Here is an 18,479-nt window from a genome sequence, read left to right as displayed (position 1 = left end):
GTCAAACGTTATCTTCTAATAAAGCCTTCTCTGTTCTCCTCATTTAAAATGGCACTCTCATTCTCCTTTCCAGCTTTTAGGTTCTATCCATGCACTTAGCTTTCTTGTCACTTAGAGTCGCCCCACCCCACCCCAATCTCCCTTATAAACTCAACCCCATTTTACGCAGCAAATACAGTGTTAATAAATATCTCAATCCCCCAGACTCTAAATTTACTTAATAAACTCAAACATGAGCTATGATGCCATCTTTCACTTACCTACAGTATTTCCAGAAGGAAATTTCACTGATGAGTTGATTTTATTTTCTTCAGAAAGGTCAGATGGTTTCACAAGCAATGGACTTGTGGGATTAGTGTGATCTAGTAGAGAATTAAAAGAGGCAACAATACAAGAGACAGACATTTGTATTGATAAAATTAATAAGAGATCACATTACAATATAAGACTTCATTTAGATATTGCAGAAAGTGTCTTAAGACAACACAATCGTTTTATTTGATAAAGCCAATTTATAAACTTGTTCATGGGAAAGTCTGTTCCCCTCCACAATAGGAGGTAACTGATCTGTCTGCATTTTCACTTGGTTAACTTATCCCTGCCGCACAGGCAACAACAAACCACCCCAAGTCTGGGCTGTGAATGTTGTCCACGCTGACTTACACAGTCAGTCAGCGCTCCCGAGAATTGTCTAGGCCGGCCCGATGCTGCCCAGCTAGCACTGAAGCACCTGGGAGGCTGAGGCAGGAGATGAAGGGTCTGAGGCCAGCGGAGCTACAGAGTAAGAACCCAGATGGTGCTTTACTACCATCTGCAACTCCATGCCAGGGCATCCAGTGGCCTCTCTGACCTCTTCAGGTACCAGGCACACAAGTGTTGCATACACAAACACATAGGGAAAATACTCATACACATAAAGTAAAATAAATCTAAACAACAAAAAAACTCCAGACTCCAGAATATCAAAAATGTCTCATTTTTAAATGATCTTGTTTATTTTGTAAAATTTCCCCCTAAACACCCTCATTTTAAAGCTTTCTACGGTAAACAATTTCCTTTTAAAAACTGCTATTTGTTTAAAGATGCAGCTCTGGGGGCACACACAATTGTAGAAAAGCACTAGGTTAAAAGGAAAATAAAGAATTACGAGTCAGTGTGGTGGAGTGAGTATGTCTTTACTCCCAGCACTCTAGAGGAAGAGGCGGGTGGATCTCTGTGAATTCAGGGACAGCCTGGTCTACAAAAAGAGTTCCAGGATACCCAAGGCTATGACGTGAGACCCTGCCTCAAAAAACCAAACCAAAAAAGGTCATTTATGAAAGAAACTCGACCCTTGGAAGAAGAATTCCCTCTGCGTTCCAGCAGCAAGCTGAGCCGCAGCGGCCTGACGGCGTCTCCCTTACCACTGCTCGATCTCTTCAGCTCCATCTCCTGCATGTGGATTTTGCTCGGAGTCATGCGAATGGGAACTGGATGGACAATAGCAGTGTCCTAGAGACAAAGGAAGTAAACACAGAATTTGCGTTAGGAATCATGGGATCCTGAAGACTAACAACACAGAAAGCTCTGCCCAAGCTTTTCTCATTCACAGGAATGCAAACATGACATCTTTAAAAATTAAAAGCTCCATTTAAGAAAATCAAGTTTACATGCTGAATAATTTGATTTCATAATGTAATTTTAAATTAAATGATTAAAGAATTTCATGAAATTTGCTTATTAAAAACATAGCTCAAAACAATATATGAAAACAAACTGCAATGATCTGATGAGATTATATAAATGTTAACCTTTGAGGTAAATTAAAATATTTCATGAGAACTCAAAAGCTAAGTGACAGACTGAAAATTGTTTTTGCGAAAGTACTTAAGAAAATTTTGCTTTTTTTTAAACGTATAAAACAAAAATAACTAGAACTGCAACTGTAGGTATAATAAATGCTTCCTACCCATAAAGGAATACACTACTTTAGAGGAACAAGAAAGACACCCCTACTAAGATGCCAGGATTTTATGAGTGCAATACATCAAATATGTCTAAGCTCCGGGGAGGCGATTTCAGAGGGGTACAGTAGTTGATGGTAGTGACTTCTGGAAGGAAGAGTAAAGGCCAAGAAAAGAGGATGAGCAGACGACAAAGGAGATGTCTCAGAACCAGAAGGAAGGCAGAGAGGAGCCCTAGGAAGGAGCCCTAGGAAGGTGGCTGAGACCCTCTGGGGAACGACAGAACCCGATCAAACACCTGGCTTCAGAGCAGCCGAAACCCAGGGCGGGGAAGGCGGGGCTCCCCTATGCTTACCATGCTATCCCTGTGACCTGAGCTCCTCCCAGGTGAGTGTCTAGTAATGCAGTGGAGTAGAGCAGGGGGCACTGACCTTCAGTTTACACTGGACACCATTCGGGTGATAAAACCGATGAGGGAAAAAGGACACACCAGCATGCGCCTTTTATTTTACAGGCTGTTGGCTTACTCTGTCTAAACTTAAACAATTTACAACAAATTTGGCATAGCTATTACACGAACAAAATCATTTAGAGTAATTTCCTGTTCCTATTCCAGTGAGAATCTAACCAGAATTCATGTAAATAGGCAATAAACCAGAACCTCTATTTCCCTGTACCTCTAAAATTATAGTTAAAATATCAATATTATACACAGGTGAAAGTTTTGATTTCTCTAACATTCTCAAAAAATATTTAAAATAATACATTTAAGACATTGCCATATTTATGATTATAAAAATGTGGCTTACTAATAACATCTTAGTTTAAAATTTTTTATATTGCTAGAATTTTCATTTTTGCTAACCTGGTGGGTATTGGTGGCTTCTCACAAAAAAGAATGTTTGTACTTCTTCCTTGTAGTCTCTGTGTGTACATATCTTTTATATTGGTTTGTTTCTAAATGATACAGCTTCTAAACATACACTTTATATCATTTTTTTCCAGTGCATGATTAATATACTTAGTATTCTTTGTATTTTGTTCTTAGTCTAATTAACCACTAAAATAGTTTGTGCGTGTGGTGCTTTTACAAAATATATATTCCCCTATTCCAAATTTAGACATTTACACATGATACGTTTTGTTTGTGAATGTGTCCCTTCTACACGGACTGTTGACTTGGACACAAAATTTTCAATACATTCACTGCATGAGATTTTTAATTGTATGGTTCTAATCCTTGATCTTTTAATTGTTAAAGTTGGGTTAATTTATTCCTCTCTCAAGTGATTTTTCCATTTTAACTTTAGTTTTATAGTTTTTGCTTCACTTTTAAAAGATTTCTTTTTCTTTTTATTTGTTTACTGTGGTGGTTTGAAGAATGGCCCCCGTGGGCTCCTATGTTTGAACACTTAGTGCCATGCCTTTACTCCATCATGGACTGTACCCTCTGTAACTGTCAGCCCAATTAAAGTCTCTTTTATCAGTTGTCTGGCTCATGGTACAACAGAAAATAAGATCCATCAGTATATATTGAGTGGGTACGGGTATGTAGATACAGGTGCCCACTGAGGCCAGAGGCATCCAATCCCTCAAGAGTGCTTAACTCGGATGCTGGGAACCGAGTTCTGACCCTTTACAAGAGCAGAATGAGCTCTTAACTACTGAGCCTTGTTCTAGCACCCTTCATATATTCTTAAGTTATGAGGTGAAACATTAAATTGGTTGTATCTTTCAAGTGAATATAATTTCATTGCCTTTTAAAAACAAAAAACAAACCACAGTCTCACCATGTAGCTCTGACTGGCCTTTAACTCCCAAGTGCTAGGATTAAAGGTGTGAACCACCTTACCCAGCTAATTTTATTACGTATTTTTATTTACACACAAATTGCATATGCAATAAAAAAATCTAAGCCTTAATTTCCCAAAAGGGAAAGTCTGTACCAACCCATCATCAGCTTTCAGTAGCACACTGTACTTGAACAACTACGGGCTGTTGATGATCTGAAAGCTTTTAGTCCACTGGCTTCAGTGGCCCACAGAAGACAACAAAATACTGATGAGCCTAACATGGACGGCCAGGCCTAGCCTCAGAATAATGCATTATATATTATGTTTGTGGCTTATGCAGCTAGACAGGAAACTTTCACTTTAATATGCTAATGAAGAACCATGAATGTCTATAACAAGTCATACTTTCTCTCTGCTCTCATCTACTGTCTCCAAATCAAAAAACATAAACCCTACAAAACCCATCACACCACCATCAAAGAACCAGTAGCAAGCAGGCTCTGCCCACTTTCTTCTACCCATTCAAATTGCCCAAAAGCCAATTCCAATTGCACACCTGTATCATGTATTTGGGTGCCTAATTAATGTAATTCAGAACTTTTTTATACTGTCATATTTACGCTCATCTCTCAATATTTTCCACATGCCTGCTGCAGAAACTTTCTGTCCAGCAGGGGATACAGGGTCTCACCCTCTAAGGTCCAGGAACCCTAAGGGATGTCTTAACAAGGTTCTTCTTCTCTGTGACGGTGAATGAAGATCTTCACCCAAGACTCTTGAGGAAGAGATGTATTTGGGAAGGAGGAGTCCAGGAGAGTGGCTGCCTCTGCCAGGGTGGAAAAGAACAGCCCACAACTGAACAGGCAGGGTGCTTTATATAGGATTTCTTAGGGGGCGGAGTTTCTCCAGGGAGAAGGTTTTCTGCTCAGGGATTGGTTCGTTTCATTGGTCAGGGGCAGAGATGGCTCTGACTTCAGAGCCAAACTGTGCTTCTTTCACTGGCCTTTCTTAGCTTTTTGGCTTTGATTCTAAGGCCAGGGCATATTCTTTAACTAGCTCTAATTCTAGGGACAAAGTGTGTTTCTTTGGCACTGGTTTCAGAGTCAGGGCATACTTCTTTGGTTCTGGGTTCAGGACTAAACTGTTTCTTACACTGGCTCAGGTCCCAGATCCAGGCTGCTTCTTTTACTGGTTCTGGCTTCCAGGGTCAGGGTGGGTTTCTTTAGCTGGCCCCTTCCCTGCACCCACCATCCTATCACCCCTTCCTGTCTAGTCCAACCCTGCCTACTGTCCATTCCAGGGTCAGGGTGGGTTTCTTTAGCTGGCCCCTTCCCTGCACCCACCATCCTATCACCCCTTCCTGTCTAGTCCAACCCTGCCTACTGTCCATTCTAGTGCTAAGAGCTCAGCGTCTTTTGACCCGTCACTTCTTCACACCGTCCGACGAGTCTGCTTCCCCAGTTCCCTTCCTTGCCTATCTCATCCTGGCACGTGGTGCTAGCTCCTAGTTGACAACCAAGTGAGGCTGACCTCCTCAGTCTGGCCTGCTGAGATGTCTCCATCTGGATTCATCTACAGTCTGTAACCCCAGCCTCCCTCAACACATATGCGTGCCATATGCTATCTATCGCTATGCAGAACTTTATCTTGCTCACGAGATTCTCTGCTCCAAAGGTCTTTGTCTACTTTCGCCAACTCCCACTTCCAATCAGGACACACAGGGAACCACTTATGGGGCCTCTGGCACGCAGCCTGCCCACTTTCCTTAACTTCTCCTTTTCCTGTCTTTCTCTCTCAGCTACTGGCCAAAGCCTGGGCACCCCTGATCCTCTGAACTCTGCTCCCCTCCTGTCACGCAGCTGCTTCCCAGTTTTCTAGACCCTAACTTAAAGCCATAGCTTTCCCCTCTCTTCTCCATCTCCCTCTTCTTGACAGCTGCCAACAATCACAGCAGTGGTTCCCAACCTGTGGGCTGTGACCCCTTTGGAGGTTGACAGACCCTTTCACAGGGGTCAGATATGAGATCTCCTGCATATCAAGTATTTACATTACAACTTATAACAGTAGCAAAATTACAGTCATGAAGTAGCAATGAAAATAATTTTATGGTCAGGGTGACCACAACACGAGGAACTGTATTAAAGGGTCACAGCATTAGGAAGGTTGAGAACCACCGAGTTACAGCTTGTCTGCCCTATTGTTTTCCTCTTAAACGCTAAAAAAAGGGTTCTGAGCTTAAAAAAAAAGATTCATTATACAAATAATGGACCTTCTTCTGTCCAACACTTCCCCAAACACCCTTTTTCTACCTATAGTTCTGCCCAGCTATATACCATGATAATTACCACAATTAACATTATCATGATCATCAATTAACAATAATTAAACTGGTTTGTTGAAGACTGAAATGTTTCTTCTGGCATCTTTTATTTCTGTAGAATATCACAGAAGGGGTGCTATCAAATCAGCTGAGTTGGTTGGCCTTACAGGTGACCCTTTTTACATGCTCAACTGCTCAACTCTACAGCCCTCATTGGGACACAGACTAGTACATTACACTTGTCACCAGTCTAGAACTTCCTTGGTGTGTTGATCCCATTCACCCTAGTGGAAGTGAACGAAGAGAAAACAAGTTTATGGAAATGAGCTCATCAGCACTTCAGTTTCACCAGAACTTCGAAGCTGCTGCTGTGGTGTGTACAGGGTGACCTGTATGACAGGTGTCAAGTGTCAGCAGACCAGGCTGAGCTTTCACAGACCTTTAAAACCACTCCACTCAATGAAAATGTTGAGTTCATACTTAGAACAGTACTGTGAATTTGTTTGCTTTTGCTCCCACCCCCCACAGTGATTCTGCTGAACGAGTCCTGACTCACTAACTGCAATCCTTGTTTATACAAGCCTGCAAAGGGTCATTTCAGAGTGTGGCTACAGGCTGCAGCCTGCGGACAGGCAGCACTCAGGTATTAAAGGAAGTGTAAGACACTAATATGAGAGGACACAATTAAGTGAAAGTAGAGTGTTTTCCTAATTGAGAATCTAAAGTGAGATGAGACTGGGCTAGAGAACAAAGATTTAAATTTACTACCCACCCCCAGGCATAGGCAGCCAAGTATTAATAGTATGACCAAATTCAGAAGTCTAAATTCAAGTTTAAAATCTCAATGAACCATGTCTTATTTTCTCAAAGTCTTGTGTCATGCTACAGAGAGTGATGGAAAGTTTGGGTTTTTTTTTTTCTTGGTTTTTTAAGACAGAGTCTTTCTATGTAGCCTAGGATCATTGGTCTCTCCCTCCCAAATGCTAGAATTACAGGCGTTTGTCACCATGCCCTGCTGAGCTATAGAGTTTTTAACACCATAGTTGGCATTCACAAATCTGGACTTTATTTCTAGGATATGAGAAGAATATCAAATATTTTTTTCTTTATTTCCTGCCAATCGGTAGTAGAGTTCAAGGTTAGCTTGGGCCACACAAGACTCTGTCTCAAAACAAAACCAAAAACAAACAAATAAATAAGCAAAACCCCCAAATGATGTTCCCACCTGGTCTGGAAGAGTGTTTATACTATCAGTCATTATTTCCTCTGCCTTTTAAGTGTTAGAAAATAAACCAAGTTTCTTTTATTGCTAATTCATAAAACATTTCCATTAGTTAAACGATACAATAACTAGAAGACAGGAGTAATAAAAATAAAGCTTAAGGCTAAAAGAAACTTAAGGCAAACTCCTGTTAGAGAGCTTCTCACATCCCAAGAGACCAGAACTGTGGCTTCGTCAAGTATCAAAATTTCAGTATTTTCAGAGACAAGATATTTAAACATAGTCGAAGAAGCAGCAAATGCCTGAGTCATCCACATACTAACAGCCTTGGAAACAAAAAAATTACAGCCGTAACATTTTTAAAACATCCATACATTATGTTCGAATTGAATTCAGTAGCTATAAAAGCATCCTCTATAAAACTGTAAAACACACTGAAACCTCATTAACTTCCTGCTGCAGCGGTATTTTCTTTAAAAGCCACTTTCTCCCAAACCACATTAAACGTCAAGACCCTTTAAGATGAATATACGCTGGCTGTCTTTGATCAAAAGCATCGAAAAAGAATGCGCCTGTGCTCTGGAGAGAGCTCAGTGCTTAGAGTTTTGGCATGAACAAGGCTCTTGGTTCAAACCTCAATACTGGGTGGAGTGGGGCACAGACATGAATGTCCTATGTCACTTTCTCTGCACCTTTCTATGTTTACACTCTCCTTCCTTCCTAGTTACTGTCTTTTTATGCAGTATGCTTATTAGCATGTGTCCTCTTGAAAAGAAACAAGAGAAAGACCACATAATGGAATGAGAAGTGAGAAGAATGATTTCTAGCTATAGTTTAAAAGATTTCAGGCATTTGAGGGACAGGTGGGGTATAACTCTATAGGGATAGAATTTATTTTCAAATCAGGATATGAACTTTGTAGCATTTCTTAAAAAGCCACACAGAAAACCACAGGAAGACAAGACAGAGGCTCTGGAGCACAGGGCTGAGCTGACCAGTTTGCTCTTGTTGTGCTGAACTCGGTGCTCTTCACCAGAACTCAACACACCAATGAAATAAAAGGTGTATTATTGGGATATTAAAAAATGACACTGCATAAATATTTACATATAGAGTACATGTTACATGATGTAAAAGCATACACATAAAATATTTACATAAAGTCGCTACACTGAAACAAGCAGTCTATGTTTAATAGAACATACACTTAGCAGATGGTAATGTGGCTAACCAAATCAACTGTCACAAAATACTCCTTACAGACACATGTACCAGATTTTAAACATAAAGTTTTCTCTCACCAAAATAACTACAAACTACAAGGAATGGCAAAAATGTTCTTCCACTATCGAGCACACAAAAATCAAAAGGCCTGCCAAATTTCCCTCTAAGCACTACACTGAATCATGCATATCAGCTAAAAACCATAATGATGGAAATTGGGTTAATAAAATTAATTTCAAACAAGCAAGCTAAGTGATTGACTTACAGGATCAGCTGGTGCAATGTTAGAATCAAATTGGGTCAGAGTTTGTGAGCTTGAAGAGCGTTCACTAAATGTCTCCCACTGCTGAACAGACAGAGGAGAGAGAAGTCAGCATGGGGAGATGCGCAGGAGATCACTGGAGAAGACTCAGCAAAGTCATTCAGAGGCCGCACTGCAAGCTGCGTCCCCAGAGCCAGCAATGCTGGAGTTCCTAACTCCCATAACCACTTCAGACTCATCTATGCCGGGCCATCTGATTAATGTAAGGTGAGTACCTTCATAACCAAATGTGCGGTAAAAATTAAATTCAATCTCTATAGATGAGATCAAAACTTTTACAGAATTAACACTCAAAACACCATCAAGAAAACAGAGCGTAGTGATGAAAATGGCAACCAAATGGAAATGCACAGGGGTGTCCTGACCAGAACAAAGTGAACTTCAAATTCTGTTCAAACTCCAGTTAAAACACTGATTTAAAGAAGCCGAGGAGCTGAAATTCAGATAAAATGGAGCATTCACTGCGACTTGCCAGTGCGACCCCTGAAAGATGATTCCATTATGTACATGCACGTATTCTATACATATGCATAGATATTTAATAAAATATCGCTGAGATAAAATGCAAGGGATTCTGCAATTACTAATGTTTGAGCTTATTTGTCAATTTGTAGCAAGTCAACCTCTGCAATCAGCACCACGAACAGGGCCATGCCAGATCACAAGACAGAACTGCCAATCAGGCACCCTCCCCATGCTAGGAAAATCAGAATGCGGCCATGAGAGCAAATCAAGCATCTGAGTATGTGTTATACACAGGAGATGCATGGGAAAAACTACTGTTCTAAAAGAGGTACATAAAGAAATATCATACCTCTTAAAATAGGTGGAATGATAAGTCAACATTAATTACAGTAAATTCCATTTGCAATCTTAATAACAGCACAGAATTTTTACATCAAGATTGTATTAAAACTATCATTTGAATCTGATTCTTAAAATGACGAGTAGTCCTCTGAAGAGGGAAACATCTACTTACACATATACAATATATACACATGAATGCTTACACACAGACACAATTACCTCATTGACCAAAATCCTTTATATAATTCAGTTTGTAAGAGTATATACTTTTATGCTTCAAAGTTCAACTTTATATTTAAAATAGTGATATTCAATTTGAGTAGACATAGAAATTAGGTTTTAGCAAATGGGAGTATTGCTGAAAATTACCTACAAAAATGGCTAAAAGAAGCATTTAACATCATTTCCTACAGGTTACTTTAACATGAAAAATAATGTTGATTTAAAGTTGTGAATAAAGCTCACAATTGCTTACTTTTATCATGGGCTTCACATAAGGAACTGATTTACCAAATTTGGTAATGTAATTAATTTCTTCTTCAATAATTTTTGTTGCAAGGATTTAGAAAGAAGTTAACTGTCTACCTTATAGAAAACAGCTGACATGCAGAACTAAGCTCCCTGGAAAGCAGTCTGTATCTTTATAAGCACAGCCTTTAACAGCAACAGGCTCTGGCACCTGACTACTGGCATACTAGCTGGGCTGTGTGCACTTGGCTGAGTTCCATAACCTCTCTGTGTTTCAGTTACATCATCTTTAACATGAAACTAGTAATACCCACGTCACTGGAGTGTCATGAGGAACTAAGAAGTCAAATTAGGTGAAGAGCCTTTGAATAGACTGGCATATCAAAAGTGCTTTAAAAAGTTAGGGATTGCTGGGCGGTGGTGGCGCACGCCTTTAATCCCAGCACTCGGGAGGCAGAGGCAGGTGGATCTCTGTGAGTTCGAGGCCAGCCTGGTCTCCAAAGCGAATTCCAGGAAAGGCGCAAAGCTACACAGAGAAACCCTGTCTCAAAAAAACCAAAAAAAAAAAAAAAAAAAAAAAAAAAAAAGTTAGGGATTATTGGTAGTGTTTTCTCCTATAGCACCTAATCTGTATTCATTAGTGCCAAATAAACACTGAAAGAATATTAAGCGTTTGTAGGAGATAAAATTTATTTTTTATTAAATATAAAATATAAATTTAATTCCAATTAGATATTTTAATAGCTATTAAGAAAACATTTTAAAATCATTGTCTCATTAGCTTTCTGGTCTTCCTATGCATAGCAACAAAACTTATGTCATTTATGATCTTATTACTAAGAATTATAAAATAAAACCTAGTAGGTCTTTTTGAGAGGGATAAAATATGTACCTGGAATCAGAACTGAAAAGTACTTTTATCCCCATCTCTCAAGATCACATCTGATTTCTTTTAGAATGGACTCTGGAACCTAACGCTTGAGAAGCATTGCTTTTCTGTACAAACTGTCAACAATGGGCTAACAGCACCCTGTTACCTTAATATTGCTTTTTAAAAACTGACAAAAAAATGCAAGTGCAGCCTGATGACTCTAACTCTATCTCCGTAAGCCACCTCTACTAGCAAACTCTTCACGGCTTCCTCCCTCCCCCTCTCCCTACAAACACATAGCTAATGGCCTACATCCTACAGAAGGGATGGTGGAGCTACCGGCAGCCTTGAGTCCTATGAACTGCCAGGTCTCCATTTCCCAGCAGCCCCAATAACTAGCATGACTTTAACAAAATACTTTTCTGGCTTCAAAAGACAAGCAAGCACAAAGGCTTACTTTCCCCTGGAAGTCAAAGAATTAATTTTTAAAGATATGAAACTCAGTTAACAAAGAAAGCTGCTTAAAAGGCTAATAATGGATTTACCAGAGCACAGTTTTACAGGGGGACCTCAAGGGGTATGAGAATGGGGTGCTCAGGACCTTCCACTTAATGTTAAGAGTGCTCTCTTATGGTCTGTACAGCGTAAATCCAAGTAGTTGGCAAGCAGTGCATTTGTCTCTATTCTGTTTTGTATACCATTGGTCAAAATTAATATGGTAAAATTACTTCGTTTTGTATTATTATTATTTTTTTTTCGAGACAGGGTCTCTCTACATAGCTCTTGCTGTCCTGGAATGCACTATGTAGACCAGGCTGACCTTGAACTCACACAGATCCTCCTGCCTCTGTTTCTCAAGTGCTGGGATTAAAGGTGGGTGCCACCATGCCTGGTCTCCATTTTGTATTTAAATAAAACTAATTTTAACTAGTTTGGGTTGCAGAAGATACTTCTTCCATGCAGAAAGCTACCCCAGTGACTTTTCTCTTCCATTACTTTAATGCCAAGATTGCAAATGTATCCTTGCACACCCTGCTTATACTACTGTGAAGTATATACACTGTGAAGGGGACACAGGACTTGTGTCCAAATATTGCTCTTGAATCTCCCTGGACATGAGATCTGGTTAAGTCACTCCCTCTTTGACTTTCAGTTTATACATTTGCCCCACCTCATTCACGAAGCTTTAGTGGGGATGGATGGTGAAAACCATAGGATGGTGTACACACTACACTACACCTCACAAGCCACATGACTACTACTATTTCTGTCACTGTCTTTCTTTTCTTAGGTCCTCTTGACTGTGCATACTGGGGGAATCCTGTGCTGTGTGTGCACTGGAGGAATCCTGGGCTGTGTGTGCACGTGTGTGTACTGGAAGAACCCTGTGCTAAGACACCCGTTTGAAACATCTTCCCATAAACAAGCTAATTTGAAGCGAGAAAGGGAGGCTTTGCTAACCTCACTGCTCTGGTTGAGCTCAGGCCAGGTCTGGTTCAGGGACGGCATCGATGGTGACTTGCTTGGAGGTGCTTCTGCAGGAGAGCCTGAATAACCTACCTCACCTGGCTGGTCCCCCACATCTGCAATTCAGACACAGAAATCCCATCAACAACATATTGTAGTTCGGATGATTCACTTATTTATGTATAGCTAACGGATAATTTTGGGTAAGTGGTAATTTATACTCTGAGTTTCCTTTCGCAAAGTAGATACTTTAACAGACAATACTTACATTATTTATAGTCTATGTGACATCATGGCTTCCTAACTTTTCATGAAAAGAAAGTCAAGTTGGAAAAAAGCAGGAAGAACATCGTTAGACAGCTAACAGTGTAGGAAGGCTGTGGATTATTCTCTAACAGCAGGGATGGATTCCTGTCAGCTTCCCACAGTGTACCCCTCAGCACTCCTCAGTCAGGGCGCGGAAGGCTCCCACACTCTAATCCCCAGTGGGGCATTGTCCTGTGTGTCTGCAGTCAAGGCTTGTGATGGCCCATAATAAATCAACTTTAAGTTGATTTTTCCCAACAAAAATGATTTCTATCAACAAAATTCTTCCATTTTCCCTTGGAATTATTTTGAAAACTGCCAATTCACTAACATTTTCTCTACAAACCTTCCTCTTACCATAAAACTATACCTCGAAAGGAGTACCTATCCATGAGAGAAAAGTGAAGTCAGCAAGTCCAGATGAAATGTAAGGCTCTGTATTTATTTTAGGATTTTTCCCCCCAGGCTCCAATCTAGGGTTGTGTGTACACTAAATACATACTCATCCTACCACTGAGCTATAGCTGGGCCTGCGAAACCTAAGCTTTTCTCGTTTCATGATGTACACTGGTATTTCTAGACTGAAGTGAGGTAAGATCAATGCTAGGATTTCAAAATGGTCTTTAAGCATGTTGAGATATTCTAGTCTGAATTTCATTTAAGTCTTAAAGTATCTCTAAAATTACACTTAAAACAGAAGGAATTTCAATGACAACTAAATCTCAATTTTCCAAGTTTTACAGAGCTTTGAATACATCCCCTATCAACAGGGACTACATAATGAAAAATGATTCTACCATCTGTTCATTTGACCATGGGAGAATTGAAGAAAACTGCTCTTGAATTTTTCATCAAAATGAAAGACACTTGTTAACAAATGCTGACATCTGTATTTCTTTCTTTTTTCTTTTTAGTTTTTAATTATGTTTATTTTTATGTATCTCTGTTTCGGTTTGAGCACATGAGTGCAGTACCTGTGGAGGCCAGAAGGCAGCATCAGATTTCCAGGAGTTAGAGTTGTAGGTGTTTGTGAGCCAGCTGACATGGGTGCCAGGAACTGAACTGAGGTCCTCTCTAAGAGCAGCAAGGGCTCTTTTTTTTTAATTGTTAATTTTTAAAAATTTATTTTACATACCAACCACAGTTTCTTCCTTCCTCTCCTTCTGTTCCCTCCCTCCATCTCCTCTACCCCTCCCCCATCCACTCCTCAAAAAGGGTAACGCCTCCCATGGGAGTCAACAAAGCATGCCACATCAAGTTGAGGCAGGACAAAGCTCCTTCCCCCTGCATCAAGGCTGAACAAGGCATTCCACCATCAGGAATAGGTTCCAAAAAGCCAGCACATGCTCCAGGGACAGATCCTGGTCCCACTGCTAGGGTACCCACAAATAGAGCAAGCCATACAACTGTTACCCACATGCAGAGGGCCTAGTTTGGTTCCATGCAGGTTCCCTAGCTGTTGGTCTAGAGCCTATGAGCTCCAACCAGCTTGGGTCAGCTGTCTCTATAGGTTTCCCTGTCATGAGCTTAGCCCCCCCACCCCCTTGCTCATATACTCCCTCCTCCCTCTCTTCAACTGGACTCCTGGAGTTCAGCCCAGTGCTTGGCTGTGGATCTCTGCATCTGCTTCCATCAGTTACTGGATGAAGGTTCTATGACGACAGTTAGGGTAGTCATCGATCTGATTACAGGAGAAGGCCAGTTCAGGCACCCTCTCCACTATTGCTAAGAGTCTCAGGTGGGGGTCATCCTGTGGATTCCTGGGATTTTCCAGTACCAGGTTTCTCCCTAGCCCATAATGACCCTATCTACTAAGATACTTCTTTCATTGCTCTTGGCATCTGGATTTCTAGACATACAGCTATATAATAAAACCTAGCAAGGTACAGTCCTCAACTTTCCAATCTAGTCAGAAGCCTTCCACTCTGTGCCCAACACAGTATCTAACGCTAGATGCAAACAGATACTTGTTGAAGTTGCTTTTTGTGTTGTTTGCTTCCACGTTCTCAGAATCACCGTTAATCACTGATGGTTAACAGTTCCAAGTTCCCCTTCTTCTGCTTTATTAGGGGCTCTCCCACGTTCCATTCACTCACCCTGAGATTCTCCCTATAATACACTACCCTCATGTTCTAGTCCACAGCCCGGCACACTGTGACTTTACATCATAAGATCACATTGCTGTTTCTACTTGCTCAGTCCTACATCCTCCTAAGAGTAGTGTCAGGGTGGTCCAGAACCAACAGAAGTGGAAGAGCATCAGACACTGCTCCATAAGACACCTGACTTTGTCAAGTTCCTGTGAACTAGCACAAAAACTGTACGGAGCAACAGGCAAGGCCTCGTCAGGCAGTTCAGGGTTTGTTTCTGTGGGAACACACACGATGGATTCCTCCACCCTACCTCATGACAATAACGAGAAAGTAGCCTAGGGAAGGAGATGCTGACCGTACATATGATAGGAACCAAAAGCAGTGGTCCAGCTGGACAATCATCAAGTGTCCTTAGGAGACTCTCCTGAGAAGCTATTGGCAACTGATGGCTGCGGGGAAAGGAAGGGGGAATTTTCTTCAGGGATGCAGCCCGAGAGGATGCCCATGCTCCAGCAGAAAGCCCTACACGTGTGCACACACAAGCAGCACTGAGTGGACTCGGTGGATCTAGAAAAAGACGACGTGAAACTGGCTGGGAGGGAGCAGTAGAGTGGGAACTGGTGGGGAGGAACTGGGGGTGGATTCAATCAAGACACATAATATACATGCCTGAAATTCTCAAAAAAAAAAATGACCTTATAATAAAGGGGGGAAAATCAATTAAAAAATAGCACTGACTACAGCAAAGTTAATTTCTAGATGCACCACCAATTTAGAGCCAGACTATCATACTCAGCATCATCTCAGGCATGACTTTCTAGGTCTCTCTTCTTCGGATGTCATGTTCCCATCAATTCAGGCCCATTTGCACCCCACTCTCACTCTAGGGCACTTACTACCTGTGATCAATTCTGAGGACTCATCCAACCTAGTACAAAGCTACAGTGCATCTAGCCTTTTGAAGCTGAAAATGAGAAAGCTAACTCCCCAAATAATTATTTCAGCATTTATTTTCCTAGAAAGCTATGGGCCACGGGCTCCTTCTTGGATGACTTCAAGAGTGCTTCTGGGGTCTAAAACTCAAAATTACTTGTGTAATGACATTAATTTTCCTTTTGTTGACATCGGCCCCACCCGAGCAAAAGCAACAAAAGGGAAGCGTCCCTCCTCCTCAGCACAAAGCAAGACAAAAAGTGTGGTTACTAAGTTACTGCAGTCTTCACTCCTGCACATGGAAGGGAATCTTAATATGAACAAATAAATAGTACATGAGTAAAACATGGCACTGAAAGTGCTAACAGTGGAGAAGTAGAGATTAATTTGATTGAGTTCTAGAGCTGAAACCACACCCTGTTAATACCAGTATGGTAAAGTGGGGATATACAAAGTACGTCTACTGCACATTCAAGTACACTGACTGAGCCAAGAAGGCACCATGGGACTTGGCTGACAGATGAATGGATGGCTTTTTCATAGAACACTATCCTTTCTTTTTTGGAACAAACTGCTAACAAATCATAATTCTTTAGACCTGATTAAGCAGATATGTTTTTCAAATCAACTTTCATGGAAAACTACAATTCTGAGAACTATGCATACGTGTCCACAAGCTTCAGGACTTCCTAGCACTTACCAACTTCTCTAACAAGAAAGTTGTGGGGTTGGAAAGATGGTTCAGTGGTTAAGAATACTGACTGCTCTTCCAGAGGTTCTGAGTTTAATTCCAAGCAACCACATGGTGGCTCACAGCCATCTACAGTGGGATATGATGCCCTTGTCCACCATAGAGGCATAAATGCATAGAGTGCTCATATACATAAAATAAATAAATAAATCTTAAAAAAAGTTGTGATATTAACAAAGATGTTTTCTGACATAGTGAATATCCCAACATCTGAAAGGTCTGTCTGACTCAATGAAGTGGACTGTTACAAGTAACTATTATATTGTATTCAAAATCATGTATACATGAAAGGTTTATTCAAATACAAGACAGACAAATGATCTGTAATGCTATGATGCAAAACAAACAAAAATGTATCACTTCATCTTCCACACTGCAACTTTCAAGCAACTACAGCTGGGTTTTAATATGGTACCAAAGACTTTCCACAAAACCTGAAAACACTACGGGGCAGTCTTTCCATCTGCTCTGTAAGACTAGATTTGCTCCGTGTGCTTCCTGAGTTGTCAAAGTTTATCTGTCCCGATATGCCAGACGGTAAACATCTGCAACTCTGTAGACCATCACTGCAACCACTCGATCCTGCCACTATGCTACAGTGGCCACCACAGGCCAATTCTAAGAAAATGAGGCTCGCTATACAACCCACTTCAGTTTTACTAATGACCATTAAAATTGAACGTCTGAATTTTCATGTGCAATCAAATATTCCTCCTCTTCCGATTTTCTAATGATAAACACTGTGGAGGCTGGGGCCATGACAGTCTGTAGAGTCCCTGCTACAAGTTCCGGCCTTGTGTCTCAGCATGGCAGAGACCAACAACCTCAGTCAAGAGGTGGAGGCGGAAGATCAGAAGTTTACAGTTAATCTTCTACTACACAGCTGGTTAGAGCCTAGCTTGGAATATAGAAGACCTAACCCAACCAAACTAAACCACAAACTACCCTGGGCTAGGGATGCCCTCAGTGGAAGAACACTTGTTAGTGCGTGGACAGCACCAGGCTTGACCCCAAGCACCATCTGAAACAAAACACACACACACACACACACATACACACACACACACACACACACAGAGAGAGAGAGAAAACAGCATTCTTGGTTTGTAGACTATGTATTCAGAGTCAGGCAGCAAACTGAACTTGGTTTGTGGGACTTACTTAGCCTTTTGGACTCCTAATTTACCTTGAATAAATAATAAGCCCAACAGATTGAATAAAGAAAGCCATCTGACAAGCTGGCTGATGCCCACTGGCAGTTATTACAGAGATTTGAAAAAGGGAAAACAATGGCACCTTTTTCATAAACGTCATATTTTAGAGAATATTTTCATAAAAATATTTATGCTAACATGTAAAGAGTTTATTGGTGTTATTTTTAAACGAAGATACAAGTATTTTTTTTTTCTTCGAGACAGGGTTTCTCTGTGTAGCTTTGGAGCCTATTCTGGAGCTCGCTCTGTAGACCAGACTATTCTTGAACTCACAGAGATCCACCTGGCTATGCCTCCCGAGTGCTGGGATTAAAGGCGTGCGCCACTGCTGCCTGGCTACACAAGTATTTTAAAACATGGGTACTGGGGAAGGAACAAGGGAATATAAATTATTAAATAACTATTTAATTCACATGCACAAAGGCTTTTGGAGTCCATAGTTTTTGAGACTGTTGGAAGGTTAAGATCAGGAAGCAGAAAAGCTGCTGTCCTAGGATAGACTGGCAACACTGTCCCCTTGTTCTCTGCCACTTTAGTCACAGACGGCCGTAGGAGGAGAGCAAATTGCTCTTGTTCTGGAAACTGTAAGTGTCTGAGGTGCTAGAAATCAACAGTACCTCCTCAACTCCACTCCCTGGAAATTCTCAGTGCAGAGCGCCTGTCCATCCACAAATACCAACGGGGGAATTTACCTCTGACCTCTCACAGTGTTCCAGCAGGAGACTGAACACTGTCAGCCTGCCTT

The 18,479-nt window shown here is 41.0% G+C and overlaps 1 protein-coding gene across 6 annotated transcripts in view; it reads right to left on the bottom strand.

Moving 5' to 3' along the window:
- Window positions 1-18,479, bottom strand: part of Reps1 (RALBP1 associated Eps domain containing 1) — a 77,855-nt gene that overhangs the window by 9,183 nt on the left and 50,193 nt on the right. For 3 of the 6 annotated variants that reach the window (XM_052751105.1, XM_052751106.1, XM_052751108.1), the window contains exons 9-12: window positions 12,432-12,553; window positions 8,768-8,848; window positions 1,404-1,491; window positions 261-362 (exon numbers count right to left, since the gene is read on the bottom strand). In XM_052751105.1, coding sequence (XP_052607065.1) covers window positions 261-362; window positions 1,404-1,491; window positions 8,768-8,848; window positions 12,432-12,553 — 393 coding nt within the window. The remainder of the gene's footprint in view (window positions 1-260; window positions 363-1,403; window positions 1,492-8,767; window positions 8,849-12,431; window positions 12,554-18,479) is intronic. The other 3 variants (XM_052751109.1, XM_052751110.1, XM_052751107.1) reach the window with 2 other exon arrangements.

Source organism: Peromyscus californicus, unplaced genomic scaffold (genome assembly GCF_007827085.1).
Source record: "Peromyscus californicus insignis strain IS unplaced genomic scaffold, ASM782708v3 Scaffold_22__1_contigs__length_63687245, whole genome shotgun sequence".
Taxonomy (NCBI): domain Eukaryota; kingdom Metazoa; phylum Chordata; class Mammalia; order Rodentia; family Cricetidae; genus Peromyscus; species Peromyscus californicus.
This window is presented reverse-complemented; position numbering and strand designations above follow the sequence as displayed.